Raw genomic sequence first — 25831 nt, forward strand, 5'->3', positions numbered from 1 at the left:
CAGTTTAAAGCAAGGTAGATATGACTTCATAAGACTTTTTTTAATGCCACTCAGAATTAAGATTAAGACCAATTTTATTTTGCCCAAATGTTTATTGTAACATAAAACATGACTTTTATTCTACAATGAAGAGGTTAATTATGTACGTCAAATGTTGGTAATACAACCCTTTTTAGTCTGGAATACTAAAAGCAATAAACATATTATATTTTCATAAAAGTATCTCTTTGGTTTACCTACAGAAATAGGAAATATCTGGCATTTCTGGCCTGTTTTCTGGACAATTTTGTGTTTCTCAATCTGCATGTGAGATTCCATCGCTTGGATTCCCATCATTATGAGTTTAAGAAAAGGATTTTTGCTAAATTATTTAACAAACAAAAAAAAAAAAGATTTCATCAATTATTTTGAGATTTTATAATGCAACGTCGGAAAAAAAGATGAATAAAATACTACTTCCCATGTCAGAACCCCTTTTAAGACTTTTGAAAGATTAATTAATGTCAATTTAATACAAATCAAAGCCTGATTTTTTTAAAAAATAAATTAAATGCCTTTAAGACTTTTTAAGAATCTGCGTGAACCCTGTTTTTACAATTCTTTGTTCTTTTACCCGATTTTAGCTGGATGTGGAGGTGCTGGGGAGGGGGGTGCTGGGTTGGTGGATTCGGAGGGGGAAGGCTGCAGTACGGGGACCGAGTAGGGGGGTGTGGGGGTTGTGGGGGGTGCGGTAGCTGCGGTCGAGTTTGGGATGCGGAAGGGTGAGGAGGGGGAGGTTTGCAGAAGGACGGTGTTGAGTTTCTTCACGTCTCACACAGCAGAGGGGAGCTTTTACTGCTCTAGTCCACCATCTATTCTCCATTTCATCAAGCTGAATTCTGACACAAAACATGGAGTCCATAACTACCACTGGATGTATTTAGAGATCTAGAAATCCTTTAACATCTCCCTCTCCCCATAATTTCAGCTAGCTGGCACAAATTAAGAAATGTAAGCGGTTGTAGAATAAAACATCACACATGGACGCATAGTAAAGCTACGTTATGTCAACAGCTTCGGAAAATAAATACGCCATAATTTATATGACCGCGGGAACCCTGAATGTAAACAGAATAAACAGACAAATCAAAAATTTTAACTGTGCTTGGTATTTTCTGTACAAGTTTTGCATCCAAAGTCTGTAATTTTTGCCATTTCTCAATCAAAACAATAAGAAAAGATGGACTTTGATGACGTTTTGAAGTAGCAATGAAAGCCTATTAGATGTGACTTAGGCAGAAATCATGTTTTCCGATGAGAAGATGTATTCACCTAACCGTTTTGTCATATGTTATAGCTGGTGAATTAGTCACGGTAACTTGCTAACATACCGTTAGTATTAGATGAACAGACTTTACAGCTGCTGTATCTAACATTATGTGACCAACGTTATCTATCCAAGCTCAAAACTATCACAGTAAAAATTATTTCATGCACGTGTTGAATGTTTCATGCACGTGTTAAAATGCTGCTGTACGCATCAGTGGCTGGCAAAAAGTGGCCGGTTTTGCCTTTTTCTTCTATTTAACAGTGTGTGGAAAGTGGCGTGTAAGATGCATTACAGCTCCACCCTGCAGGGTGCAGTTTAATGATAAGGAGGATTTATCACACATTAATTAAATCACTATAAAGGAAAATTATATTGAGGTAATTATTCTTATTATTCTCATCGCCCAGCCCTAACTTCTGCCCCCCCCAGAAATAGATGGCAACAGCCAACATGTTGAATTCAAGGCTTCCGAACGAAGTCTATAAACAAATGGGTGACATCACGGTAGCTATAATGGTTATTTGATATAAAATTTAATGTGATTACAGATTGATCTTTTTACATTTATTACCCCAGAATTTATCCTAACAACCGTGGTTTGTTTGTAAACCTCAACTGCAGTAGAATTTGAGTTCAGCTGCACAGCATGAGTTTGAAATGATTGATCAGTCATCTTTTCTGTTTTTCCTCTTCTTCTTTTTCTTCTAAGTTTCTGAGACAAACATTAGTATGAAATACAACTGTTGACAAACATGTATAGTGTCAGAGTGAGGATCCATCTGTAATACCACATCCCGTACTGTCACAACTTCTACCTCAGTGACTAATCTGTGACCGCACTTGTGCTATGACTCACACACACTCAGCATGGAGCTGCGAGTCATGTATTGAATCATTCTGATCAATTATTTAGGGCTGCTGATTTTCAGTTAATTGATTAATCATATTGTCTACAAAGGTTAAAGATAAATGTTAAAGACAAGCTAATGATTGTTTGTCCCAGTGTCTGACTTTCTACTGGTGTGCTCATTGTACCTTCAGACATTTCTTATTGTGTCGTGTGTTCTTGAGTGTGTCTCTGTGCCACTGATTAAAGTGATGGATGGCCAGTGTGTGTGTGTGTGTGTGTGTGTGTGTGTGTGTGTGTGTGTGTGTGTGTGTGTGTGTGTGTGTGTGTGTGTGTGTGCACTCGCGCATATAGTGTGTGTGTGCCTGGTCAGCCGTGGACTGGTTTAGGTTTCTCCCAGTTGTTTTTTTAATCACTCTCATCAGATTAGCTGAGCAGGGGCAGTCGAGGCCAAACGCTTCACAATTAACAGCGCAGAACCGGCTTGCACACCCGCACACACCCACACTCACACACACACACACACATCCATCAGTGACTTTTCATTTGTCTCCATTGAGTAAAGCTGCATTAAATCATGTCTGTGATCCCCTCACTCTGAGACAATGAGGAGCCAATTGAAATGGCAGATATGAGGACCACCAGGATGGCGATGAGGCCCTTAGTCACTGCTCTTCCTCCCCAAACGTGTATTCACTACAAGTTGATGAAATAAAAATAATCTTTGGGACTCTATACTGTAGTAAAGTGCAATCAACACTCTTTATCCATGGTTACTGGGAGATGAGAACACAAGACGTTATTTTTAAAGATGACCAATTAAACCCAGTAGGAATAATTAAAATCACAAAACTCCACAATTCCTTTGCCTTGTAATCACAAGAAATCCATTGTTGCAAATCAAAACCACATGACACTGTGAAAGAGGAATTTCTGCTAGGATATGTAAGAGATATGCAAGAGATATGCAGACTATCGTCCCATCATTGGCCAAATGAAGGCATGGCTGGTCCAACATAGGCAGTGCTATCACTGTGATCTTAAACAGGAGAATAAAATGGTGATTTAGGGGATTAAAATGAATTTCAATGCAGATTGTTGTTAAAGCAGCTGATAACATTGTATTTTTCTATACAGGGGTGTATGAGTTGTGCCTGCTGTATTGGTGGTTTGTCTATTCCTGTCAACACCACTGATTCCTAGGATACAATTTTTCCTATCAACTCAATCTGATGGGTCACAGAGCAGTGGGCAGCTGCCCTGGAGTCCAGACTCCTAGTGGCTCCAGACTGTCTGTGTGCGAAATTCAATGACAATTTTATTATTTGCAAATTTTTGAGAATTGTACCACTTGATTTTATTTTCAGTCAAACTAAGAAGGCTCCTGCATTTTCTTTTCACCGAGTGTTGACTAACTTGAAAGAGTGGCTCTGTGTCAAAATCTGCTTTTTACTCTCAAAACCAACAAATTGATGACTTCCAACAATCGACTGTATAACTAATAATTAATTTAGCCTCCTGGCCGTTGCCATGACCATACTTGAACGAGAGGCTGGAGCTGTAGTGGAGCAAGGGGTGTATCTGACTCACAGACTGTAGCAAGGCTTTAAAGACAGCCTGTCACTCAAATGACCTCAATCCTTAAGTATACATAACTTTGTGCCTCAGTAAAATGTAAATGTGCGAGTTTCACCTTCCATTTAGTTGCCATGTAGCTAGAGATACAAAAACCATTTTTGAGGCAGGCTGTAAACAAAGTGGAAATAATTTATGGAATCATTTTATGTTAGGAGTTTTACATGTTGCAGTCTCCAGTGCAGGGCAAGGGCGCATCGTCAGGGGAGGCAGTTTAAATTAACAAGAATTTACAGATTGCAGTTTCAAAGTGGAGAGGCCCATCTAAAGTTGGATTTTTAGACTGTCCTCCAAAATACGACAATCACATAGGTTGCTTATTTCAAGACAAAATTATGACCTAAATTTACGTTCTTTTGCTAGGTGGCGACCTTTAGTGGCCTTCGTAACAAAGGGGGAAGTCAGGTTATGTAGAATAACGACAGCCAAAGTCGGCTTAGGTGAATCAAACAAACAAAGGACTTTCATTCAGGAAACTCTACTTTGGGTAGTATTTGATGACAGGAATATACAAAGGACATAAAACCTATGTGGCTCACGGTTGGAAAACTGTATTTTATGCTATAAAATCACTGTTATCTCTTGTTATGTGTATTCCTTTTTCAAGCTGATGAACTCACACACCACATAACCCTTTTAAAATTCACTGCGAGTCCTTTCTTTGTCTTGAATGCCGTTAACATATCTGTGCCTTATAGCTTGGAGCAACGGTGCTGCGTGTTTTTTACTCGTTTATCCGTTTATCAGTTGTTCCTATTGTCTTGGGGGTTCGATGTGGAGGTCAGCATCTAGTTTTAGCTCTATTTTTGTCTTCTTTTTCTCTCCCCGGGCGATTAGAAGACTAAGGTTTAAAGACATTTGATACTTTACAGTGTGTGAATGTACTTTCATTTCTGTGCCCTTCAAATTGCATGAGTAACACAAGGCAGCTCTTGGCAAATTCATTCGAAAATAGCAGGTAAAACCAGAGAGAGAGAAATGTTTTTAGAGAGTACCTTTTCACCCAAACACCCCCCTCCTCCTCCACCTCTTCCCTGCTCCACAGACTCACCCTGTTCTTCCCTTTCACTCCCTCACTTCTTTTTTTCTTTTATAGCTTCCTACTACACCTGAAAAAGGGGCATTTTTGGAGGCATAAAGAGAGGGATAGTTTTACACCTCCCCAGGCCGGGGGAACTGGGGGGTGTAGCAGGAGTGGAGGAGGCAGGGAGGAGGCTCGGCACAATGTATTTTACATGAAAGGAAGGGGATAGAGTTACCACACCGATAACCACTCATACAAATGGGGAGAGCAGGGAGCTTTGAGCAGGGGACAGGTAAACGTGTGAGGCTCTGTGTGTGTGTGAGAGAGAGAAAGAGCGAGAGAGATAGTGAGAGATGGAGGTTGTGTTTGTGTGGCGAGTAACATCCTTCACGAGTGGGTTTTGTGGTCGACACACACCAGCCGATGTCAGAGACAGGCATGGTTGGACGATCACGTTGCACAGGTGTGTGTATCTCTATGAACCCTGTTAGCTACGTGTTTATATTCCTATACTCTATTCCTCACTTTTCAAGAAAAAAATGTTTCTCATTAATAATATCAAATAAATATTTCAACATTTTGAGAAACATGCTGATTTGCTTACATGCTGCGAGTTAGATGTGAAGATCTATTCCACACTCATGTTTGTACAATTGATATGAAGCCATAGCCAGCAGCTAGTTAGCTAAGCTTAGCACAAAGACTGTAAAAAAAGGGAAATGTATAGATGTATAATGGGTTAACTAGATACCAAACACCCATATGGTGCCAATTCAGTTCACCTGCTCACATGGTACAAACAGCAAAAGCTTCCGGGTTTGCTTTATTGGTATGCGACCCACTGAGTATACGCAGTAGTGTTTCTCCTGTTGGTCCCACCCATGAGTTTCTGGCCAGCTCATCATTTTTAAATTGTGATGACGTCATAGAAAATTAAAATTAATATAAAACCTCCATGAATCAAACATTCATGTTCGAAAGAGTCATACAAACTTGTTTGCGGTTCGTCCCTTTTAAAATAGTGGCCCATGGGGAAAATTTAAGCTGCAGAGGATTTTTCTGCTGCAATACTGTGGCTACTGGGAAAAATTGGAAGCAAGGCTGAGCAGCTTTCCTGGGAATTTCAAGTTTTGTACCAGTTAAACAAGTAATGTCCTAATAAGTGAGGCTTAAACATGCTGCTGTGACTTTTATTAACATTTAAAGACAGCCGCGCTCACTCTGTTTCCAGTTTTTATGTAAGCTAACATAAAAAAAAACTAAGCCTCTTTTTATTTAAAGACCTCTGCACATCAACTTCCTGTTTTTGTTTTTTTTTTTTATAAATCTGTATCTTAAAAAATTGCTATGCACCTTGTAGACTGCGTTCAGTGCCTTCTATTGTTCTAATTATTGCAAAAAATATGCAATACAGAACTAATGAAAGACATATTTGGTCTGTTGCTTCTATTCAGTTACCTCCCTAGCTGTCACCACTCTTTGCCTGCGCCTCGCATTTGGCACAGTGGTGCGCTCTCTGTCCGTCTGTGTGCAGTCTTCATCCTCTATGAGATTCTCCCTCTTCATCATCATCCATATTAATGTTACTATCTGAGCTATGAAATGATGCTGTCCTCCTCTCTCTCTTATTGCAGATGTGTGTGTTTGGACAAATGTAAAAAAAAAACGCAGAACATCAAACAAGTTCCAAAAACTTTAATGGCCGATAAAAGTTTCAGAGTCAGTAAGAACTCTTGGTAAGAAAGCAAGTAAGCATGTTTCCCAACATATAAAAGTATTCCTATAAAGTTTATATTTAATTAATTAGTTACACTGATTAATACGTGGAGATAAAAGTTTTTCAAAAAATATCTGAGCAGCTTATGAAGAAATCTCACTTCAGAATAAATGAAAACAATTAAAGAAAAAAAGAGCATCAAAGTCTGTCTCCGACTGTCTCACTGTCTGCTGAGTGAAAGATAAACTGTTGTTGTTCCACTTGAAGAACAAAGTTGTTCTCGAGGGCCTCTTAAAAGGGAGCGAGGCACCTCCGTCAGACACTTTTAAAAGCCTTCTAAAGTCAACAAAAACCAAAGCCGAGTCCTGTCATTTAGCCGTCTAAAATACTACCTACTTCCTTCGCTCAGTTAACTGCTCTGATGTGCCCACGCCACACTACTGTTTTGTTTTTGGGTCTTTTATTTTTTTGTATTTCATCAAGCGTGTTTTGGGACACCTCCCCTGCTCCCTTCTCCATTTGCTGTGAAAATATTCCATCAGGGATGTTTTTGGACGACCCCCTCCTGATGGGCGTCCTGCCTAGCTAATAATAAAGTGCTTGAGTTGTCAAACGCTTCTGCAACACCCTAATCTGTTCTGACAGCTAGTCCTCCACATGCGCTCTCAAACGTCCCGCACACGCACACAAGTGCATGTCGGCATGCACGTATAGCACACTCTCAACAGGCGTTTGCACTGATGTATGCACAGAGGTCCTCAGACAGTCTATCAATCAGGCTGTTTATTGGGGTTGGACGGATAAATGCTGTGGGACAGCGCCGCATGCTGTCACCATGGTGACCGAGCTAAAGGTGGCTGGTGCACAGTTGGAGACGGTGGCGCTGTTCCAAATTGGTCTCTTGGCCTGTGTTTGTTAGGCACCCTTCTCAGCTGTTTTCTGTTGCCATGGAGATGTCCTGTAACATTTGAACTGATCTATATGTTGTTAACATGTCAGTTCAACCAAATTAAAAAATCTCACACAAGAGCTAGTGGAATATTCCAGTAATATTCTAGTAATTTAAGATATTCTGATTTGATTTGCCACTTGAGTGTACATAGTGTATTTAGAGTGTGTATATATATACACATACACACACACGCACACGCACACACACACACACACACACATAAATACATGGTGCATTCTATTTGCACTGTTCCTGGTCAGAAATTTTAACTAAAATACCCTCTGAAGTCAGATTTCAGAGTTGTAGGAACCTTGCCAACACTAACCTCGAAAATCCAAGATGGCTGCTAAGCGAATCTACAGAATGCATGTATTAAAAAACATGGATACAGCTTTGGAGGCCGTACCCGGTTCATTCATATGAAAGTTGGTCAATGGTGCATGAAGCCAAAAAAACTCTATTCTTACACAATATGGGGCCCACAGAGCAAGGGCACTAAAGACTTGCGGTGGCTGAGAGCTGCTAATTTCTGGTTTAGTGCTCCTTTAACTTGAATGAAGTTAAAATGTTTTAATCTTGTGGCTCTTCTCGATTTTTGAAATGTTACCTGACCGAATGGACCAAATCCCGATAGTGAAACAAGTCATTTCATGGGGGTTTCGACCCTCGAAAAAATGTGACAATTACTTTACCGATGTCTCTTTCTCAATGTAAATTTTTGGGAAAAAAGTGTTTTTTGGGGTACCGTGACATGACGGACTCTGTAAATGTAACTGCACTTTTGGCCACCATTTAAAATCGACTTCAAAGCACTGCACGGATCCTGGGGGCTTGATCAACGGTAGTGAAAGATGAATTAATATACAGTTTATTACCTCTTCTGTATTATTTGCCTCTCACTAAAACAGTCTTACACTCAGTCCTATCCAACTTATATGTGGACATGTTGTTGCAGTGTTTGTATGCGTAAATTGCAGCGTAATGCCTTTAACGGTACTCTTAACGATGGCTAACTTGGCTAGAACTGGTATTGTTAACAACATCTTGGTTTTCCAATTTGCTTTACTGGAAAGCAGCCAATTCAGCTGTGATGTTATTTCCAGCTTGGACATCCAACTAACAAAGTAAATGGAAAGCAGCACTTGTGTATTTTAAGAAGTATTACTGACATTATTTTGAATGAATCCCATCTGTACAAGATGCACTTGGTCAGGTTAGGAGCCTAACAAATTTGAATCGGGTGTGCGTTAAAATCAGAATGTGCAGAGGTCAGATATAAGTAGATTCTCTTTAAAATTATGAGCCTGACTAAGAAAGTTGTTACAATGCATGTGTGAAAGTCAATTTCCAACGGCTATTAACCATTGTAATGCCAGACTAATACACAGTCAACAGTTTTCATATACAACTGTAGTTCCAATAAAAACATAATGAAACTAGCAACCTATTCACCACATTCATTTTTTCCCATTATATATTTCTGCAATCCACAGATATTCACGATTTGCACATTTCCGCAATCCATTGATATGTAACATTTTTACATTATTATTCAGTGAAAATTTTAAAAATGTTAAAACTTCTCTACATTTCAACAACACTCTGTGTTAATGTGTTGTTATGTTAGGCACAAAAACACTTGATTATTGTTAGAAAAAGATCATGTTTTGGCTTGAAATACCCAGTTTTAGTGACACAATCAGATCGGAAATGCTGCCAATGTATCAGTTTTGTTGTCTCAGTTTGTTTGTCTTGAACAGTGGTCTGCAGGTTGGTAGCTGTCTTGCATGGGTGTCACACCATCCACTATCCCCTCCACCTCCTGATGACGAAGTCAGCTCAGATACATATGATCAGAAATACATCACTTAGAAACCTTAATATGATGCGTTTGAAATGTACAATGTAATGTATCTGTGGTTTGGAGAAATGTACTATGCCAACATTTTCTTTTGGCAACTGGGATGAGACTGGGAGACACTCTGTAGATCTAAGTTGCTTCACTACCATTAGAGGTCAGAGAGAAAATATGACCCCTTCAGTTTTTATCAGCACAAGAAGGGTCAGACTTTGGTGCTGATTTAAGTGCGTGTCTGCGTGTGTTTGGGCGTGTGCCTCCCCTGACAACACCTTGACAACCACAGTGAAAGAGTGCCATCTTCAGACCGAGGCAGCTGGGATTCCACCTACTTGATACTACCCCCCCCCCCCCGACCACCACCACCACCACCACCACTCATCCGAAAGAGCTCGGCTACACTTCACATATGACGCACACGTGCAGCCCGTGTGTTTCCAATTAACACAGATTGAATGTGTGTGCTCAGGTGAACATGTGAAGTCTCTATGTGGTGGGTGAGATGGGGGAAGGGGTGTGTGTGTGTGTGTGTGTGTGTGTGTGTATGTGAGTGTGAGGGGGGTCAAATGCATGGTGTGAAGTTTATGGTCTGGCCTGTACTTTCGAGTGCACCAGCAAGACACCAACATCATGCCTCCATTTACCATCTTAGCATCATGCTAGAGATACCATCCGCTCTGAGTCATGAACACAGATGTTTTTAAATTTTGGGGGCTTATTTGAATTATTTTATATTTTTATTCATGGGATGATTACAGTGGAATTCAGTTTATTTGTATTTTTCAAAAGAAAGTTACATCTGTTACGTTTAAAACCGTTCTCTGGCTTTGAATGTAAGCTTGAGTGAGTTTGTTGTGAGTGACAGCAGAGAGAGAGAGAGAGAGAGAGAGAGAGAGAGGAGGAGAAGAGAAAAGAGGGGGAGGAGGCAGAGGAGGAGAGAAACAGGACGAGTGAAATGTTCCCCATTACTGGAGTCGAGGAAGACAGGAGCTGTGCATGGATTGACCTGAGAGATAGAGAGGACAAGAGTAGTTTCTTTGCGTCTTTTTGCGTCCCTTCTCAAGCCGCTGCATGTTCACTCAGAGTGAAAGAAAAAGAGAAGACATTTTCTCCCGAAGAGCAAAAATAAGAAAAACTTGACACCTGGAGTACAAAGTGAGAGGCAGGTAGATTGAGGCGAGTGTTTGAAGTGTGTTTGGAGGAGTGTGTGTGTTTCTGTTTGTGTGTGAGGCCAGCACGCCTGTGGCTGAGGGGAAGCCAGTGGATCGTACAGCTCTGTAATGCTTTGTGGAAGTATAGGACTGCTAACTGACCTGATTACACCCTGAGGTAAGAACTCCAACTCTGTGTGCTAAATGCTCAAACTATTTTTTTTTTATCAAGCAAATATAATGTTTTCTGTAATGTGATATATATATATATATATATATATATATATATATATATATAGTTTTGTAAATTTATTTTTGTAAATATTCTCATCAAGTAAAAGACAAAAATTGTATTTTATATCATAAAAACATTAAATTCGGCCAAATGGGTGCAATATTCAGAGCACCTGGAAAAAATAAGGTTAGTAGGTTACTGTAATTGTTTAAAGGTAACTTCCCAATTTAAATTAGTTCACTCTATAAATTAACACATTGCATTTGTAAATAATAAATGAAATCTATTTTTTCCTCACGCTTTTATTATAGGTAAATTGACAGAGGTTTTTTGCCCTGAATGCATTTTCTGAATTGTAATTATTAAATATCAGATTGTCAGCTTTCTTTTTGTGTGCAATATTTGAGGTTTGATATAGCATTACAGCTCTATTCTTCAAGACATTTTTTTAATAATAAAAAATTATAAATAAAAAGAATTGAAAAGATTATTTCATTAGAAATTCCATTTTAAACGTATGTTAATTTTTTTTTAAAAAAAGCTGAATGTGTGTTTTTTTAGAGATCACTTGATTTATTTTTTTAAACTATGGCTATGAATCTAGTTGCTCCTAAAACACAATCATAAAAATTGTAAAACAGATTAGAAAGCCTTCGTATACCATTTGTCTTTGTGTCTGTGTGTGTGTGTGTGTGTGTGCGCAACTCTATGCATGGTATCGGATGACCTATTGCAGATGGGTTGGGTTATTACCAGAAACACATAGCGCTATTCTTCTCTCTTGCTGACCCTCTTTTCTCTTCCTGCGCAGTGTTCTCACACTTCGCCAGAAACAATAACACAAACCTTGTTGATGCACCTTTTATGTCAAATTTTGAGTGTCTTGAGTGAGCTTGTTCAAAACAAAATACAGACAGGCGGGACAAAAAAGAGGGCAAAACAAGGAAAAACATCCAGGAGCAGGACTGGGTCTGCTTATTTCTGACTCACACCTACTGTTTCTTATTACGGCCTTTCAGGGTCAAATCAGGTCTCATGTTATTTTCGCAGCCATTAGATGATAAATATCGAAAGTAATAACACAAACACATCTGTGTGCAACTCCCTTAAATAAATAATTGTTATTAGTGCTAATTACCTGGAGTACCTGTATTTATCCCTCAGGGAGTCCCCGCGCTGGGCAGGTTGTGTTCCAGAGCGGTCACCCGGCCAACCAGGTCAAAGGTCGCCTATTTAAGAGACTCAGATGACACAAATGAGTCTTTTAGGCATCATGGCCACCTAATATTACACTTAAAGGCCCTTTGTTTTGTCATTAGGGATGAAATTGGGCGTGTTTCACTGCAAGATACAGAAAGAGGGAAAATAAGGAAGAACATCTGAATGCAGTTTGTGAGCATTTCTTTGTATATTTATTATTGTATATGTATATTAAGGCTATATTGCTGGGCAATATAGAGAAAATTAAATATTACGATATTTTTTACTTTTGGCTCAATATCGATATTACAACAATGATGTAGGGCTGACTATTGGTGCTTTCACAAAATATTTACACAAAGAGATTTTTGACGAATAATCATCAAGTATTTGGATATACAACGCGGTTTTATTCCCAACATGTACAATACCAACGCTTGGTCAGTGGCCCTCGTATAGTGGCAGCCCTTATTGGCGGTATGGGACGCACCAGGTGGCAGCATTTTTGGACGCTCTGAGCGACTGACATAATTTAAAGAAAGAAAGAATCCACAAAAGATTGGTGGGACATGAGGTGGATGGGTCAAACAAACTCCAAACTTTCACCCAGGAGGAACCCTTTTTTTTTCATGTGAAACCAAAAGTCAGCATTTATTTTAATAACATTTTAGTAGAATATGTAGCATGTTACAGTATCTCCAATGACACTGCATTACATCAGGAAACAAATGTACTCTTTTTAGGCCAAACCATGATGATTTTTTTCTTTCTAAACCTAAACACATGCTTTTGTTGCCTAAACCAAAGGAAATAATAAAACTATAAACAAAGTTGTTGTCTTTTTTTACCTATGCTCACAGTTTATTTTGAAAAGAGACTGTATGCATGTAATAAGTGGAAAATGTGCATTTTGAAAAGACATATGGCACTTAACAAGCCTTAATTGACACGCTGTCTCTGAGTGTCCAAAACTGATGTAGAAGGAGTACCTAGAGAGTCATAGTTTGACTTTTAGGGCTACTGTCTAAGCGTCTGTATTTGACGAGCTGTGAGTGAGAATGTGTGAGGATATAATGACTAAATGGGTAAAAGTTAGTAACAGAACAACTGGAATAGTCTAGATAGTTCAAAAAATGCATAATTTTTCTGTAATGCAGCCTTTAAAAGCAGGAAAAGACAACACTTGGGATATGACAACATTCAAAATCTAAGATGGTATCTAGTATTGTATCAAGATGAATATAATCTTGATTTATAGTCCAGCCCTTATTTAAATGTATGTAACAATGAGGTAGTTTTAATGGGTTGAGTGTCTATTTAGTGGCGACATCCAATATGATTAAGGTAAAACATTTAACTTATAGATGTTATCTGTAATTTTATGCTTATATATGCAAATGATACATTATATACTTGCATATGTGCTAATTTACATACATTTCATTAAAATAAACCTAATATAAAATAACACCTAAATGTGTATTTTGGACATTTTCTTTACACTAGTCTGAATGATGTTACGGAAGCAGAATAGCCCAAAATCTCTATTAACCAGTAAATTAAAAAAAACTATTTTTTCAACTTTTAATCTCTCACCTTAATGACTTTACAACTGAAAAAAAAGTTGTAGCGCTGAGCAAAAAAAAAAAAAAAGAGAAAGGTTTCAGATCATTTTCATGTGTTAAAAACATGATAAAATAAATAGTATTATAGGAATTTTTATTAAATATGGAGTATTTCTGATAGACAAAGATAAAAAGCGATAAGGCACTGAAGGAGACTCAGAGAGGTCAACACTGAGAGAAAGTGTGCAACGGATAAGGCACAATGATAAAAGCTTTTCAGGATCAAAGCCCTCGTGTGCTTGTGTTTTCACAGATCGTGTTGAGACAGAAACAGCTAGGGTTGTGTGTTTCCCTGTGTGTACGTGTGTGCACATGCGGGCCGTGTGTGCACACCCTCGTTTTAACGTAGCCCTGCGTGTGCATTACATGTGTATTGCTGTTTCTCACGGCGGTGCTGTTGATGTCGTGACTGACAGCCTTGTTAAATTTCAGTAAAGCATGAAACGTGACATGAAAGTGGCTTGCGTGCGTGTGTATGTGTGTGTGTAAAGTGATCCATACGAGGGCACCGGCTAACCTTTGAACTCTGTCTTAAACAGCTAAGTGCTGCTCCTTATTCGCTCTCTGCAGGATCCTCTAATCAGAACCATAACACCACAACTCAAACAGAAACTCTCTCTCACACAGACACACACACACAGAAATGTCCCAGTTTCCAAATACCTGGAGTTTAGTGTCTGCTTGGCCAAGCACTTTCTCTGTATACTTACCTGTGATTGCGATAATGTGCAAATGACTTGGATATATGCTGGGTGAATTTGACCGTGAGTGTGTGTGCGCGTTTGTATGTGCATTTCCATGTGTGTGTTTGGCACCTCGCGCGTGCCCTACACCTCAACAGTGTGTTGACACAGTGATTATAGGGCAGCTGGTACACATTGGCCCTCGCTCCGCCCTGCATTTACTGTTCTAATTAGTTCCTGTTCCAAATAAGAGAGAGGAATTTTAATAGAGAACCGCTGGTCTGCTCTACAGCGCCGCATACCCTCACACACACATGAAACTGGCCTGTGTGTGAGCGCAATGAGTGTATGCTGCGGTGAACAGGCTCTGAGGATAAAGTGTGTTTTCTTAATTCTTTTTTTTTGTCTTCAATGTTGAATGAAAAGTTCCAGCATACAGTGACTGACATGACCAAATGTCTCGGTTAAGCCCCCAAAGTCAAGGCTCGATTTAGTGTCTACGGTGACACATTTAAGGGTGAAGAGTGAGCCTTGTGACCTAACATGACCCCACCGTGACCTTTTACCTCTTTAAGGGTTGAGGAAGGGGCTCGAGCTCCGGATGGAGCAGGGTCACGGGTGAACAAGGGAAAGTTCATATCTGTCACTCAGATGCCAGTTAACACTCCTGTATCGGTGGTGGCTACAACTTTGGACACCGGGATTTAATTTTTTATGATTTCTGCATTTTAGCAACATTTAAGGCAAATGTTAATAACCATATCCCTTAAGGGAAACTTTTTTAATCACTGAGTAAACTGATCAGCCCTGACTGAGTGACGTATTTTATGTATAATTCATATCATAATCAATGCACGATAATAACATTACAAAAAAATGATACACTGAACAATTAACTTAAATAGTAGACACAATATCTGCAGGAAGTTTGTGTAAAATGAGAAAATTTGAATTAATTTCTGTGAATACTGCATCAGAGATTAGTTTTGCTGATATTCTTAGAAACTTTTTATACTATTGTCTGTCTGTATTTGCAATTCTCATCTTATTATTATTTCTTTTTACAATCATAAATAGTTTTCTTACATCCTTTAAAAATCAAGAGAGTCTCTGCAATTAAGAAGCTTTCCGACCCCTAACAGGGGCCAGGACCCCAAGTTTGGGACCCAGTAATTAACAGTCGGGACGCCCTGTTTCAACCTAATGATTCTGACTGTACGGGGTAGCAGAGCTTCACAGGGGGGTGCAAAGAATTCTTGATCTTAGGGGTGTAAGAAAACTTTTTTAGACAATACACAACATGCCATTATTTCAGCATTTCATTCATTTCTGTGGAGAAAACCGATTGAAAATGTCATTTTTGAAAGTTTAGATTATTATGCAAGATATAAATGTAGAAGACCTGAACACAAGCTACATTCACAGAGCTAACAGAACCGTGGCCAAGCAAAGTGGAGAGGAAAAACACTGACTTTGTCAAAAAAAAAGAAGTCTATTAAGTATGTATGATTGCAAATGTATATTATATATAAAATTTACAGAAAATAATATGCTCAAATCCAAAGTGCTCGTTTAACACAAATGTCCTGCAGTTATTGCTCTCACTACTTGGGTTAATTCATCAGTTGTTCTGTACTGTTATTGCTATGCATTGGATAATTTGTAATAATATGTCACCTAGTTGATAGCAAAGGGGTCCCTTAAGGAAAGCAGTTGGTGATTTAAAGAATCAGAAAGTCAAAAGCATTTTACTGCAATATTCTGTTTACTTTGAGGTAATTTACTATCAGTTTTGAGTTACATCCCTTGTGCTCATTTCTTATAAGTGCTATGGGCGGGACCTTCTTTTGTTGTTATTCACAACACTTCATGATACTAATATAATTTGTCTGATTCATAAACAAAAGTTTACAAGGCTTGGTTTATGACACACTTAACACTAATATGCGGTAATGTGTGTGTGTTTGGTTAACATTTCCTCTGCTCTGGTTTCTCTGCAGGTGAAGAAATCACACAGTGAATCTCATGTTCCAGACCCTTCGGACGCCAGGTATGCTCACGTGTCTGTTTGTGTAATATGACAAACAGCATCAGGATTTTCAAAACTGTGTCTGTGTGTGTGTCCTAGTGTACATTTGTGTGTGTGTGTCCTAGTTCTCTGGTCATGGTGCAAAGAGGTGAGGTTTCACTGCAGTTGCGAGGAGTGATGATTTCATCGACACTTTCCCAAGACCTCAGTGCCTGACACACACATACGCACGCGCACCCACACACACACCCACACACTCGCAGCTGGAAAGATGTAGCGATCCAAAAGAAGGATAAGCGATGGGAGCATGTTGAAGGCTACACAATCGTATATTTAGTTGTTTATCTGTATTAGGATTAATTGATAGACAAAACAATAACATTTTCAGTTATTTTTCAAGCATAAAAAAGAGCAAAATGCCAAATATTCTCTGTTTGCATCTCCTCAAAACAGGATTTGCTGCTTTTCTTGGTCATATATTATTGTAAACTAAATGTCTTTGAGTTTTGGACTTTTGGTCAGAGAAAACAGAGAAAGTCATCACCTGGGGTTGTATTTTTTTCACTGCTATTTGTATACATTTATTTTTACATTTCATGCAGTAAAAGATTAATCGACTAATTTCAAAAATAATACCGGATAAATAATCATGCCTACCACAATTTATTTCAGACAGTACACTGTATTGCAGAAACAAAGATGTGTAGTGATCCAATTGAGGGGTCATTTAGAGTCGATAAATCAATAGAAAGATCATCTGCAGCTACACTGATAATTATGTAATCATCAATAAGTCTTAGTCTAAGTAAATATAGGCAAAAATGCCAAATATTCTCATGTTCCATCTTCTCAAATGAGAGGATTTACTGCTTTTCTTGGTCATATGGTCACATTTCAACATTATAGGATCAATATCATTGGGTTTTAGACTTTTAGACTAAAAGTGTTCGTTTTTGCCACGGACAGGTTGACATTATTATTCTGTGTCTGACAACATTGGGGAAAGAATCTCTAGAGTTAAAACGCAATATTTTTTTGGTTTAACCAGTAACAGCCCTGAAATCATTATCGCCAAACCGACCAGATTCCATTTACATAAACAATAATTTTATTATTGTAAAAAAAAACTTCAGTCAATATCAAAACAAAATAAATCTCATAAAAACCTGTCTTGGTTCGTCCTTCCAGTTTCAACAATCACCAACTCTGGTTTGAAATGAACCCTTAAACCACCCAGTTATATGTGAAGATATGCTGCTTCTATTCACACTAAAATTACTGTTAATTTAGAAGAGTCTGGTAAGTTTGGTGATAGTGATTTTGGGGTTGTTTTTGATTAAACACAAATTATCTTACTCTTAAGGTTTATCTCTGTTGGGATCCTTCCCATAATGTTGTCAGACTTACATTATCTTACATTATTATCTGAATCTGTCAGTGGCATTAAAAAAAATCACTTTTAGTCGACATAAATTGACGGGCAAACATGCCCCTGAGTGGGTACATTGCAGCCTGTTTTGTTGCTGCAGACTCCGCTTAATATGGACCAATTTCAAAAATTGTTGTTTCAGTTAAGTCACTTAGACACAAAAACATAGGAAAATAGTGTCCAGGTTACGCAAATGCAGAAGTTTACCTTTAAAGTCAATACCTGAAAAGTTGAAACTGACTTTTTTCACTATTTTTAATGTACAATTTTTTTTTCTTTTTACATTTTCTGCTGTCAAAAATTAATCAATTAATTTAGAAAATAATAGCGGATAAATCAATAGTAAAAATTACCGTGCCTAACACTGTTTATTTCACACAATACACAGTAAGCTACCCTGTGCATTGCACCAAGATGCAGCATGTTTTTTTTCCCCCTGACCAGACATAATGTGAAAACCAGAAAAGAGTTTATGAAACACCAACTCCTGCCATCGCCTCCCGAGAGGAGCGAAACAGAGAGGGGAAAAGAAAAAAAAAAAGGACAAGGAGGGGAGACAGAATCATTTCCTGCTGTTGAAAGACAAAAGAAAAGGATGGATGAAGAGTGTTGAAACACACAAGAGAGAAAAAGAGAGAAAAAGCAACAATCTGTGAAAGTTCTTAAAAGTTATTGCCCTGTGAGATATTTTTAGGCATTTGTTTGAAGTTAGAGCTTGGCTGAATATGTCATCCACAATAAAGTGCTGTTGATGCTCGGACAGTGATCAGGGTTTTCAGTGTGAAATGTGCAGGAGAGCACGATGAATGTTCAGTGGTAAATAGTTGCTAGAGAAAGTTGATTCAGAGTGTTTATCTTTTGTACGGTTTCCTATTTTGCGCCCTTTTAGCTGCTTCTTCCCCCTCCGCTGAAAGCTATATGTTTATACCTGTCAGTCTGACAGTGGGTTGCAGTCATGTGTGGCGATGCTATCTGCCCATAGCATTGAGATGGCAAGCTTCCAGACCGCGACACAGATGTATTGCACGCTCACACACACACACATATACACACACAGAGCGGTAGAACGGCAGCCCGCATTTGTTTAATTCTCCCTCCATCTCTGTCATGTCTCACTTTGATGTCTCGCACAAAAGCACAAGTGTGACAGACGTGCGGGCGGCGTGAGTCAGGGCTCACACACGTTCACATAAAGTCCTGTCCATACACACACTGACTCAACATTAAACTATGTCCACCACCAAAGGACATGTCAAAATGTGGGTTTGTGGCGACAGTGATGAAGAGTCATGAGCGAGTGTTTAATGTTGCTTTCCTTGCAGTGCCCATGCATGAAAGTTTATTAAAAACACTAACACCTCTCACTCTGGGTTATGAACCGCAGGACGAGCGAGTGGCTGTTCCCGTGGTAACAACTCATCAGGATCCAAATAAACATTGATATATGAAAGGCAGACTTCTTGTCCGCATCTTCATGTCTCTATTTACTTCCACTTACTCCACACACACACACACACTCACTTTGCCATTACCACCTTGTGGGCTGGTTCGTCCCAGTCATGCATGTGGAACACATTGTAAAACTAAAGCATGCTGGCAGCCTGTGGGTTTGTATTGGAGCCCAGAAGTGCACACACACAAATACACACACACTCAATAAAAGATCCAGCAGGCCCGCAGACAATGTCTAGCGCCTCTGAACACATGCTCATGTAAGCTAACTGGTACGGAGAAGCATGAAGTTTATGATTTGTATGTGCGTGTGTGGTTCCTGTGTGGATATGTCACTGAATGTGTTCAGTGAGATCTCAACGTAATTTATAGAGGTGGGAGATTCCCAGCTGTGAGAGCATATTGCTGTTGATCTGTTATTCATTCAAAAATCGCAGTTCATCTTTATTTCCTCCCTCCCTCGCTCGCTCCCTGTAGGTCTATGGAAATGCAGGACCTAGCCAGTCCTCATAACCGTGTGGGAGGTGGAGATTCGACGGGCTCCAAACTGGACAAGAACAACCTTGGCAGCCCCTCCATCACCACCAATGGAACGGGAGGTGAGAGGGCAGAATGTGTTTGGTTTGGTTTGGTAATGAATGGGCAGTTGTGTCTATGGTAGACAAGTTAGTTTTAGTGTTTAAAGTATAGTTCTTACCGTCTTCTTTTCTCATTTTGCTATTTTAGGCCAATTCTATTTTTAGTTTGTATTCACTCTTTAATGAGAATTGTAAACTTTAGGAAGGCTAAATGTGTGCTTCAACTACTTAATGACACTTGTGCAACATTTTGGGAAATACACTGATTTCTGAGAGTTATATGAGAAGATCAATACAAATTTCATGTCAGTGTAGTTAATATGAAGCTCTAGCCCACAGATGCATAAAGAGAACTGGATACAGTGCTGGGGGCTGGGCCTCATTCTTATGAAAGTTTCTCAGTGGTGCGTGCAGCCAAAAAAAGTTCAAATTTCTGGGTATAAAATTGCCCATATCCTCTGCATATTGGGGCTTGTGAGGCTCTTCAAAACTTAAGAAATGTTATCAGGCTGAATGGATCAAATCCAGGTCGAGAAACGAGTCATTTCACAGAGGTTGTGACAGTAAAAAATCATATCCGCTTTTTTCAGACGTCTCTTTCACAATGTAAAGTCTCTTAGAAAAGTCTTTTTAGACCCCATGGCATCACATGACGGACCTGGAAGTTGCAATTCCACAGTCTGGCCACTTAAATTGGCTTCAAAACCCAGCGCACTTCCTGGGGGCTCGCTCCAGCCAGCAGTCGATTAGGTAAGCTAAGCACAAAGGCTGCAAACAGAGGGGAACGGCAACCGTCAAAACTGCTATGTTCATGTTTTCTCTTTTCTTCACGAGAGCGCCAAATCACACTGTGCTATAAACAGCAGCAGCTTGACAAGGTGCTGAGCGTCTATTCTGAGCGCTGCCTGTCTGCCAATACTACAGTTTAAAAGCACAGTTAAAAACAGTTCGAAGTATTCACCTTTGGGTAAAACACTGTAGCCGCTGGTCACTGTCAATTTTTACCCAGCTAAACATTCACAGAGGAAGAGCGGTGTGACAAATGCCACAAAGACCAACTGTCACATTGCTAAACAACTACAACAGAGGACACACACAGACTGGCGAGTCTGTCCTCTCTCCAGCCTTCCCTTCATCTGCAGCAAGTACACTTTGTCGTGCTGACATTTTTGCGGATATTCCATATAATAGCAACCAGACACAACCAAAGCGTCTCAGATGAAAAAATGCTGCTCTCCTTGTTGTACCTCATAGCCCTCCTGTGCTCTGCATTTAACAATGAGTGAGTACTTTAAATTGTATTATATTACATTTGACATTTAGAAAGCAACAATATAACCTATATAATAACCTTATAATAGCCAAACAGTAAAGCTTTTTTACAAAGCACTTAAAATTGGGATAAATTAAGTAATTTGCAAAAACAGAAAAAATGCTTGTAATACTGCATATCAGACTGTTGAGCCGCCTTTAATAACAGCAGATAAACTTCCATCACAGTGACAGCCCTTCACAGTCTGCTGTACGGATCTAACAAATGAGATATAAAATGTTCATAAGTGAGCTTTAAAACTTACTGATAAGTGGATTTTGTTACCTTAAGACAGAGCCAGGATAGCCATTTCCCCATATTTCTAGACTTCATGCTAAACTAAGCTAACCATCTGCTGTCCAAAGCTTGAGTGGTATTAATCTTCTCATCAAACTCTGGGCAAGAAAGCAAATAAGCGTCTTCCCCAAAATGCTAAATTATTCCTTTGAGTGCTATGTAGATTAATCTATGTAAGCTGAAATAAAGACAAAGTAGAAGAGTCAGTAATTTCTTTGATTTTGGGACATCAGACTATACACCTCGACAAGTTCTGCTACCAACAACTGATCTCATTTTTTAAACTAAATATAAAAATATATAACGTCTAAGTACCCCCTACTTTACACGCTGTGCTTTGTTTATTTGGGAGAAATGCACTCAGTTTTTTAATGACTTCTAGCTCCTGCTGCTCCAGCTGAGGTTGAAAGTGCATATTGTAAATCACTTTAGGCGAAAGACACTGATGAGTCTAATATAATGTCATGAAATCTATTGCAAAATCATCAGTCAGAGAGATTTTCAACATGCAGAGATAAGTACTTCATGAGGAATTTATCGAGACGGAAGGAGACGCGCACATGCAAACGCGCACACACACACACACAGCGCTGGCATGAGGACTTGGGTAAACCACTGGAGAATGTGTGTAAACACACGGCGAAGCACTTCTGCTCTCCTCCGCTAACCGCTTTGCAAAGTGTGTGTGTGTTTGACTGTATACGTTTGAGTGCGAGCCCAAAATCCCCCTGGAAACTATTCACTCTACAAGAGCATTAAAGCATCACAGCTCTCTTAGATGTCAACACCAGTGAGCGCTCTCCTCTCTATCTTTACCCTTTCTTTTTCTTCTTTTCCTCTGTCCGTCTGTGTTTCTCTTTCCCTCCTCTCATCTTCTGTCACCCTTGATCTCCTCTCAGTGTCTGTCATATTCAATATTTTTTGACAGGGCAGTTTGATGTAATACCACTGGATGTAAGTGCTTTTGTTGAGGGCGATCCTTTGATCTATCGCTGATTTTACAGGCAACGGAAACTAATGCAATGGAAAAAGTGAGATAGTGCATTTTAGTCAACTTCATGTGTCAACACACACAGTCACAGAAATAGCCAGAGTGGACTTAACGGTGCATTCAGACCATATTAGAGCACATTAAATCATTTTTGATGAGCTCACTGTTAATGGTTTAAGCAGACAGAGCTGGGACTACACGCTCACAGCCAAAACAAACTACATACCCAACATTCCCCTCACCTGACATCAGGCTAGAGCTCGGGCCCGTGGGCCATCTCCATAGCAACTCATTTGTCTTCATTAGGACTTGTCCAATGGGTCGTATTGCTCCCTGAGGGGATTAATGAACTTGTCTGAATTAAATGGAGTTCTCAGATGGTCACTGATGATGAGTTTTAATCATGTTCAGAGAGGGAAACAAGGAAAGTAACTTAATAAAACAGTATGGACGATGTTAACGTAATTAACAGGTGTGTTTCTTTTTTAAGAATAGTTTCGAAAAATAGGCTTTTTGCTGTTAAGACTTGCACCACTCTGTTTAAGTGGCTATAATGATTTTTTTCCCTATTTACAACAGATGAGTACTTGAATGTGAAAAGTGTCGCTCGTTGTGACTAACCCACAGATAATTATCATTAAACTCTGCTGTTCCTCTCAACCACAGAGAATTTCAGCGCCCTTCAGTTAATTGTTTTTGGTTTTACAGACCACAACTTTCCTTTTTTCTCCCTACTCTCATCAAAATAGTTTCCAGCCTCAGCAGGCGGCTATTTACAGTGTAAAAGCCATAAAAACCCACTGTAAGCTAGAAGGTGACATGGGAGTGGATTTTTTTTCTTGTTCCACTCTAAGAAAAAAACTCCAGTCCCATCCCAGTCGCATGATAGAAATCCTCTCCCGTTCCAATCACAGAAGTCCTGTCCCATTGCCAAAAGAAAATAGCATTTATTCTTATTAGAACTTCATATTTATATATAAAAACTAAACTATTGTTAGTAATATGAGTCCTGTCCAGGTTGCTCCTGTTGACTTCGCTACCTGTCCCATCCTAGTCACATGATAAATATTGAAACTGACCGTTTCTACGCAGGAATTACTACAAAGAATCAAAAAGAAAAGTCTTTACTCTGCACTACCTGCCCATCCCCAAATAAGCAACAAGCTGGCGAACACAATCAAGCATTTAGCATCTTGAAAGCAAGATACTTCATTCAAGATTTGGTGGAAAACTAAACAGAATCTGGATGGATAAAAGAGATATTAAGGAGAGGGATTTTTGAATTTTTTCAGGTTGCCAGAAACATGACATCAAATGATTGCTAATGTTGCTCATATCTGCTGGACATGAAATGAAATGTGACACACCAGGAAAAAAAAAAGAAAAAAGCTAAAAGAGTCTGCATATATGCACTTATTTTGCTGCAAAAGGGGTATAACTGTTTCCCTCTGCCTCCATTTTTTTATCCTAAGCTAACAATTTCCCTGCTCTAGCTTCATATTTAGCGTACAGACATGAGAATTGTGTTGAAATTGACATATGACTCTTGGCAAGAAAGCACACAAGTGTATTTCACAAAACTAGTATTACTACTATTACCATTTCTTAAAAAAATCCTTCAGCAATGCAAACATATACTTTTTATGATAATCAACACCATGTCTCACATACCTGAGACTAGTTCCCAGTTCCCAGTACGTCATCGTATCCTCACCACCTTCCCACCTTGCACCCTTTTAGGTGAAAACATGACAGTTCTAAACACGGCTGATTGGCTGTTGGGCTGCAGCAGCCCGCCCCCTGCCCCGAGCTCCAAGGACTATGGTACAGAGGTGCATGTGTGTGAATTCAAATCCATAAGTCAAACAATATTACCTTAAATGAAAAAAAAAGAATGGGTTTTTTTTAGTTTAGGTTGGTCCTAGATCTGTTGTTTTTGCAGTGATTTATTTATTTATTTATTCATTTATTTATTTATTTATTTATTTTTTGCCGTGCAGTGTTCCCTGCTCTTTGGATACCATTGGGTGTATCACTGTGTGTGGAATTCCTATATAGGTGCAGGGTTTCCACCATTTAACAAATTTATGAAAAGCTGGGGAATTTGATGAATGTGCTAGAGATGTAAGTTAATATCAGGGAATCTTGCAAAAGTATCACTTTGAATGGTTAAATTATTAAAGTTTAAAGGTCCAGTGGGTAGGATTTAGGGGGATATATTGGCAGAAATGGAATTCAGTATAATAACTTTGTTTTCTTTGGTGCATAATCACCGAAAAGTAAGAATCGTGTTTTTATTCAATAAGAATGAGCCGTTTATAGCTACATAGAGAGTGGGCCCATATCCATGGAGTCCACCATGTTGTAACATCGTCATCAACATGCCAAACAGTGTAGGACAAACACTGAATTGTAATGTGAAGTAATGTTAGTGTACTTCGGCTCCCATGAAAAACCTCCTGAAAGTCTGGATTGTAAGTTATCAGAGTGAAAAGGCTTGCCAATCAGCATTGGAGATAAACTGATTTGTAATGCCAACCTGTTTTATTCAGTGTTTTACTGCTTTTAATCACTGTGTCTGTTCCTTTTTAAGAGAAGGAGACCTTTATGGATACTCCAGCTCCCAGTAAAAAAACCTCCTGAACAATAACAGCTGAAGAAATTTTAAGTAGGAGAACTTTCAGCTGGTTGCAATTTGCAATCCTCACCACTGCAGATGCCGCTAAGTTCCCCTAAATCTTTCACACTTTCACTGCTCCTTTAATCATTACAAAAAATAGACATTAAAAAAATCAAGGAAGAATTGAACTTTAAGGTGGGAACCCTGCACACAGTTTTGCTCCTATACTGGAGCCGCATGGTGGTTTTCTTTGTGTGAGTGTGTGTGATGGTACTACCTTACTGGCCTCCCCTAACATCGATCTTTTCCATCTTCCTTAAGTGAAAACAGAGCCTATGAACAACAGCGAAACAGTCACTACAACAGGCGACACAGCACTGGACACATATGCAGGCTCAGGTAATGCGCACATAAACGCACTCATGCGCTATTTCCTCATCTAAAGGAAAAAACAAATTTGCCTGTCTCTGTACAAGTCAGCCTTTATATCACAACTTTCTCAGACACAAACAAACACCATCATCCATTTCAGCTCAGTGGTAGGCCTGCTGAAAGCTTTAATCCCATGAAGTATTGCCTGTCCTTGGATTGCGTCATCAAAGGCTGGCAGAGTGATGAGAGAGAGCGGGAGACATTTTTACACTTGCCTTTTTTTTAGACTCACACACGACCCCGTGCTCCTTCACACTGCAAAACACACACATACACTGAGACACAAAACCATTAAGCAACACACAGCGAGGGTTTAGAAGCAGCGGGGTGTTTGTCAGTATTGAGCTCTGACATCTCAATGACCACAAACAGACATTGTGTTTTACTATGAGGCCCACTGTAAGGGTTTCAGCGCTCTCTGAAGGGGGAGAACTTGGCTCCTCTCCATTCAAAAT

General features: G+C 39.3%; 1 protein-coding gene and 1 long non-coding RNA gene across 6 annotated transcripts in view; one reads left to right on the forward strand and one right to left on the reverse strand.

Annotated features, from left to right (window-relative positions):
- Positions 1–25831, reverse strand: part of LOC148186833 (uncharacterized) — a 54943-nt gene that overhangs the window by 23217 nt on the left and 5895 nt on the right. The window lies entirely within an intron of this gene.
- eya4 (EYA transcriptional coactivator and phosphatase 4) overlaps positions 1–25831 on the forward strand; it is a 66548-nt gene that overhangs the window by 16500 nt on the left and 24217 nt on the right. For 3 of the 5 annotated variants that reach the window (XM_042503527.2, XM_042503532.2, XM_042503526.2), the window contains exons 3-6: positions 16237–16286; positions 19624–19745; positions 24065–24148; positions 25266–25343. In XM_042503527.2, coding sequence (XP_042359461.1) covers positions 16237–16286; positions 19624–19745; positions 24065–24148; positions 25266–25343 — 334 coding nt within the window. Of the gene's footprint in view, positions 1–10287; positions 10672–16236; positions 16287–19623; positions 19746–24064; positions 24149–25265; positions 25344–25831 lie in introns of those variants that run through there. The other 2 variants (XM_088089196.1, XM_042503530.2) reach the window with 2 other exon arrangements.

This window comes from Plectropomus leopardus, chromosome 16 (genome assembly GCF_026936395.1).
Source record: "Plectropomus leopardus strain MGB_pleo_1.0 chromosome 16, ASM2693639v1, whole genome shotgun sequence".
In the NCBI taxonomy this organism is placed as follows: domain Eukaryota; kingdom Metazoa; phylum Chordata; class Actinopteri; order Perciformes; family Serranidae; genus Plectropomus; species Plectropomus leopardus.